Below are 6928 nucleotides of genomic sequence, written 5' to 3'. Positions count from 1 at the left end.
GGGTCAATATTATTATTTTTAATTTAAATTTTATAATAAATTTTGTGATTTTTTAAATATTTTTTTAATTTTAAAAAGGCTTAATTAATTTTTTTTAAATTTTTTTATTAAGGCTTTTTGAACCTTTAATTTTATTAGTTTTTAAAAAAGAAATTAGTTTACTTTTGATAAAAGAGTATGAATCAAGTTAAATAAATGTATAAAAATTAAAGGCTAAATTTATTATTGTAATAAAATTTTTACTGCTCATACGTCTATGGTACAATCGGAGAGAATTTTGTGATATTTTTACTTTATTTAGCTTATGTATTTGATTCGGGTTTTTAAAGGGTCATTCTTCTTTTAAAAAATATAACTTTACTCAAATTTATTTATTTTTAATTAAATAAAGTTTGAAATAAAAATTAATATGAAAGAAGGTTTAAACACTAAGCAAAGTAGTAGATTGGGCATTGAGAAATCAGAATGTTAACTATCTCACCTGTAACCCATAATTATAAACAACTTTAATGTAATCTTAAAGAACAAAATTCATCCATATGAACCAAACTCAACTTCATTCACTGAAAATCTTACTTTTTCATGGATAAATTTTCACATTATATGTTAGTCATATTACAGATGCTCTCAAATCAAAAATGAAAAGAAAAAGAATTCTATTTGCTGAAAATATATTAGCAAATAGAACGAAACAAGAAAAGAAAGAGTTATCTTTGTATTAACTGACCCAAAACATGGTCTAATATTCACCTTGAGCAAACAGGTTCTTCTTTAATTGTTTCCAATGAAGGTTTTCTTGACCTACAAACAGATAACCTATGCTTGAATTCTTCAACCCCTTCTAAGCTCAACCTTGATCCTCCCATCGACTTTTCTTTCTCTTCTTCAACGTTTCCGGTCTCCGGTAAAACCCTCACTTTTCCACTTGATATTCTCTTGGCTGAAGAGTTCGCCGCCATGAAAAGTATAGCCATATCGGCTGCGGTGATCACGGAATTGAGTCTCTTCATCGGGAACATGAGGAAAACGTTGCCCAGCTCCAATTCTTCATCGGCGGTCAGAGCTGAAAATCTCTTGCCTATGTGAAGAGACTGGGAATTAGTGAGGAAAAAATTGGGACACTCCAACATAAGCTCGGCAGCCTTTACGGATTCCCGGAATTGCCGGATTTCGCCGCCGGGAAGGATCACCCTTGCAGCTTTACCGCTTTTGATTAAAGGGGTGGCCAAAGTGCAGGACACGTAATTTCCCATGGTGATTTGCAAAGAACAAAAGATGATAGCGTTATTGGAAATTAAGAGAAGAGGTGCGTGTGTTTTGAAAGGAAAACAGTTGTGTAGTTGGTTAAAGAGATTGAGAGGGGATCCTAAGTTATTTATATGAAGAATGTAATAGTCAATTATAGAAGGCTAAATACTAGCAAATAAAAATAAAAAAGGCCAAAAGGAACGCGTTAGTTAGGCAAAAATTACATGAGAAATGATGGGGAAGGTGCATGTTTTGCTTGTGCAGTACTAATTTGTAATGCTAAATTTCGCTGTTATTTGCGTGTGGGTCCAGCTGAGAAAACTGCAGCTGGTGTTGCTGCCTATCTTCCATTTGCCCTTGTTTGCTAGCAAAGCATGTTCCAGTTGTTTTTATTATTTTATTTCACATTATCTTCGTACACGGACCAAATGTTTTCCTTGATAATTCGTGCATCCATATTCCCAACGTGTCATGTATATCTATTTTATATTCTTCTTACAAAAAAGTTATTTTATTAACTTAAGTTGTGACTACTAATACCATCACCTTCCCTAAAAATAATTTGGGTTTAAGTCTCAGTTGCATAAAAATTTATTTTATATTCGTGTTTCAACTTGTTGGAAATAATACGATAATGAGTAAAATATATAAATATAAATAAACAAATATTTATATATAAAATAAAATATAAATTGAATAGTTTACATTTAAATTGTCAAATACGAAAATTAATAAATACCGTAACAAAAATCAGAAATTGAAAAAAAAATAGAGATTTACTAAATGTTGTGACCTGTTTGACACAGTTTTCTTAAGACAGATTCGACTACTCTTACAGTACTTGGAGAAACGTTGGTCGACTGTCTCCTAAGATACAACAACACAATGATCAAAACAGTAGCACCTTCGCAGCGATCAACGAACAAACGTTGCATTTTTCTATCATCGAAACGTTAGAAAATATGAAGAGGAAAAAAAGAATTTTGAGAGCAAAATAAATTCAGTGTGAGAGAGTATTAGTTTCAAAAAAAATTCAAAGCCTTTTTAAAAATTGGTTTGGATCTACACCCCCTAGCACGCGAAGCAAAGTTTCAAGCTTAATCATTCAATTATTTTTTAAGTGGGTTCTCATATATATATATATATATACACGTCTCACACTTAGTCTTTAACCAATGTGGGATCTAAGTTTGTCTTTTTCTCAACAAATATTTTTAAGTAACTTACTTTGAACATCAATTTCTCATTCATTATCCAACTATTTTGAGCATATGGTATACTGTTGTAAAGAACTCATAGAGTAGAATATAAAATTATAATTTTATGATTCAACTCTCCACCTTTACCAATTGAAAATATGTCTCAAAGTTACCAAAAATTACAATTTTTCCAACACTACTTAATGTATTATTTACTTTTTAAAATGTACACTTTTTTTAACTTTACTTTTTAAAGAGCTTTTTTACTCGGATCAAAACTTAAAGTTATGTCTCATCTAATGATTTAATCATTTGAATGTTAAAAAGACTGATTGAGATATATAATTAATTTTAAACCGTTGTATGCCAAATGTTGCTATCATTGTGATGTTAGTATCCAGCAAATTAAACATATATCTACATTATAAACATTATAAAAGTGTACAAAAAAATATTAAAAGCATTAAAATTATTTAAAAATTATAAAATTTTATATAAAAAAATTGACAGATGGGAAGAGATGTCGAAGGGGACGGTGGCTAGTTAGAGAGGTCGAGGGTAAGGACTCTTTAGGTATGATGAAAGTGAAATGAAGATTTTTAGGTGAGATAGGAGAAACTCCCTAGGTAGACGTAAATTTATAGTGGCGAGCCTTTAGATGGGTGAGCCACTACACTAGTGGGGTTGTATTAGAAGACACCATGTTTGGTTTGGCATAACAATTTCCCCGGCCCCTAAATGAAAAGTAGGGGCGGAGGTAGGGGGAGGGGGGCCGGCATGGGCCCCGGCCCCACTAAAATGTAAAATTATTATTTTGGCCCTTAAACTTTTTTAAAAATTTTAAATTAGTAAAGGTAAAATTGTACTTTGGCCCCCCCTAAAATTATAAAAATTTAATTTAATCCTTTACAAAATATAAAGATATAAACTATAAAAAATTAAAATTTCATCCGGCCCCCGCTAAAAAAATTTTCTGACTTCTCCCCTGATGAAAAGAAGGTCATAAAGTGGTCTTTCTTGAAACAGGATGGGTACACTAGGTTAGCCTTGCACTGTCTTTATTACATGCTTAGTGAGGTGTGAATTTTCTTTGGTGTACTTTTATCTAAAAAAGTAAAAGGGAGGATTGTTTTGTTTCTTCTAAGGAATACCATTAGTTAATGTTTTGCTATTTAAAAACTAAAAGGGAGGATTGTTTTGTTTCGTCTAAGGAATACCATTAGTTAATGTTTTGCTAGGTAAACTTGCGGATTCCTTTGTTTTTGTGCTTGAGGTTTTTTTTGTTGCCATTTGCGACTTACGAATTATTTTTAACTATAGCACGTAGCTAATACGTGACACATGGATAGTTTTTCTTATGATTTTTATGGCTTTTAAGCGTGGTAGGCATTGTGTTGATTAAAGATTGGGTGCTGGAACGATGCTTGTTTAAGTATATTTTTCATGTGCTATTTGGTAATTTGCTATTTGTCCCAAAGTTTAATGGAGGCTCTTCATTTTGGCACCTATAAAATCACCTTCTCCAACTGCAAAGTCTGTTTTGGTTTGTCTTGACCCCTTTTTTTTCTTTTTTTTTGGCATTTTCTTGGTAGAGTTTTTTATTCTTTACTTTTTGCACAACTTTTCATTAGCTCTTCCAAGCTTTTAAAGTCATTTTTATGTAATACTTCTTGCCCGACCCTTACTCGACCCTATCATCAGATCTGAGCTACAGGATGCCACATTCGTTGCCACAACAATTACCATCAAATACACCATAAATAAATCATTCAAACATTCAATCTGATGTGATTCCACGCACCAAACCTAAATTAGTTTCAGCAAAGATGAAACGAGAAGATGATGGATCAAATTTTCAAGGCCCAACTCTTCATGAAATGGCCAATTTCAGACCTGAACCTTTGTACTTGCCAATTGGGCTAATTATGGGAGGTTGAGCCAAGTGGGTCAAAGAAGAGCTTATGGTGCATATGTATGGATGTTGGGAGCAAGTCCAAATTAATCTTGTTCCGATTTAGTCAAGTCTAAGTCAAATGTTGATTCAAGCAAAAGTTGAAACCTTTGTTGGGTTTGATTAATCATAGGATAACTTAAAGGACTTTAATTAAGTTTTATTTCAGTTTAATAAGTTTGCAATCTTTAATTATGGTTTGCATTATATTTTTTCATTTTAATCATGTCATGCATTATATTATGCGTCTTATATGTTAATTATGAGTTTATGTCATAAGTGTGAAGTGTGTCATTAATTAAGTTTTATTTCAGTTTGCATTTAATTAATCATGCATATATTTATGTGTCTTATATGTTAATTATGTTTAAACATAGGTTTGAGTCACGTGTTCATAAATAAATGCGTGTGTGTTTATAGTATGCTGATTTTTATCATAAATATGTGTGTTTTTAGTTAAATATTTTAGCTGAATAAGAATGTGAAAAGTTGCAAATGTTTAATATCTATTTACTTACATTGTAGGTGACTGTTCATTAGACCAAGGAATGGTTTTTCAAGTCTAATCGGTTTTATGCACTAGAAGCTTATAATGTTGCCATTAAAATATATGAATGTCAAGCATTATAACATTCGACCATAAGGAAAATGAAGGGACAATAAACAACACATTTAAGGAATATTAAACCTTTATCAAGTGAAGAGACATGTCTGAATCAAGTGAAAAGTCATGACTCTTTGGTTGTCCACCATATGTTATAAACTGGATTTAAATATTTGTGCTAATAGCTAGTTGAATGCCAAATTTGAAAGGTCACCTATAAGTCTATATAAAGTTGGTGATTAGCCATTTGTAAGGGTACACAATATTTCTAAATTAAACATTACTTTGTGAAAATTTTCTCTTTGGTTCTTAACCAAACTATATCGAACTTATCAAACTTTCAAAGTTTGTGGCATTCAAATTGTCTTATCACTCCGTTCACTATCCCGGAGTGTGGCAACTTCACTTCTACCAATGTTCTAGTAGATTCGTGAGTTAAATGGGTCTTTGCTTTAATATAGCTAAGGTTTTTTAACTGCTACTATTACAAGTCGACGTTTCCATCTATTGAACTATTGCAAGACGATCCAACCCAATCGAGCCATTTTTTGAACCATCCAATCTGGGAAATTGCATCATTATCATATCATAAACACATTTACATTATAATACACAATTAAATTCGAGCCTTAATCGAGCTTACAAAGGCTCTTTTGTTGACCCCAGCATAAAATACAAATTGGAAAGTTTCAAAATTTCAAGGCCCACAACATGATGTCGCTAAATAGTTTGACACGTCCTGATCTCAAGCCACTCGATGTCACCACGTGACTCACTATCGGCCAACATTGTGATGAGGAAGATTGCTCGTCGAGATGTGGACTCTGTTCTTGATAAAATTTAGACCATTTAGTACCTATTTCATGGCTACCTGTCACTCTTCATGTTTGGTGCATATTTTCTAAACTTTTCCTGCACAACAACATTTCAAACAGTTACTAAAACATTGCATCTAATCATTTCAATTCAACCATTCTTACATAACTTCAAATGAGCATCAAAACTTACCATTTCAACTTATTCAATCACAAATAATTCATCCAACCAACTAGTTATTCAAAATCAACTTCTCAACTATGCTAATCTATGTTCAAACACGTTATTTTAAGTGTCATTCATAATTCAACCATATTCTCCAAAAACACACCATTTACATTAAACATTAGCATTGCCAAAATTAAGCATTAATGAATGCCCTCCACCCGACCCGATGAACCGGATCTGAGTATTAGGTATTATGTCCTATAACAGATGTAACTTCAGCTTTTTGCCTATGTAAAAGTTTTATCTATGAATGTGACAGAGTCTCTTATGGGTGTACATTGTATGGTTACATTTACAATTCAAGATAATAAAATTTTAGTATCTCTATTTTATCTCTCAATTCACTGTAAACACATTGGAACGCTACTTAAACAACTTATGCTCTAACTTAAACATGCCACTTAACTTCCTCTGTATGCATAACAACCCATCACGCCACTTCTTTTTGGCGTAGCCCTGGTGTCGTCCCTCCTGGTGCATACTTCTTTACAACGTGAAATATGAAATAACTTTCGTAAGTTCATAAGAACTTAGTGAGTTAACCTTAAATACCTGGTTCATTAGATCAAAGCGTGATAGATGCTTCACATGTCTTCCATGTGTCTTTTGACTTTTCTTGATTCCTTCTGGCGGTTACTTCACTAAGATTTCCTTTAATATATTGTAATTACTCTTTTTTTTATTTTAGACCTTTGTCTTCCTCTCATATTCATTAGCCTTCACTCTACTATGCTCCAAATTTGAGGTCCAAACTCAAATGGTCTTTTTTTTTCTTTTGAGCATACTATATTTAAAATCTCTTCACTTTCTATGTCTCTTCTTAAATCCTATCTTTACATAGTCCTTAACCATTTCGTTTACCTTATTAACAGACTTAAAATC

At 32.2% G+C, this 6928-nt stretch overlaps 1 protein-coding gene across 1 annotated transcript; it reads right to left on the bottom strand.

The window, feature by feature from the left end:
• Positions 1–540: 540 nt before the first annotated feature.
• On the bottom strand, positions 541–1488 carry LOC107959994 (uncharacterized). The gene has a single exon (XM_016896191.2). The coding sequence runs from the start codon at positions 1251–1253 to the stop codon at positions 747–749; it is 507 nt and encodes a 168-aa protein (XP_016751680.1). The 5' UTR covers positions 1254–1488; the 3' UTR covers positions 541–746.
• Positions 1489–6928: the final 5440 nt, after the last annotated feature.

Source organism: Gossypium hirsutum, chromosome A05 (genome assembly GCF_007990345.1).
Source record: "Gossypium hirsutum isolate 1008001.06 chromosome A05, Gossypium_hirsutum_v2.1, whole genome shotgun sequence".
Classification (NCBI taxonomy): Eukaryota; Viridiplantae; Streptophyta; class Magnoliopsida; order Malvales; family Malvaceae; genus Gossypium; species Gossypium hirsutum.
This window is presented reverse-complemented; position numbering and strand designations above follow the sequence as displayed.

What these genes read in the sequence shown, in the direction of transcription:
- LOC107959994 (XM_016896191.2), bottom strand. Translation starts at nt 1,253, where the DNA reads ATGGGAAATTACGTGTCCTGCACTTTGGCCACCCCTTTAATCAAAAGC.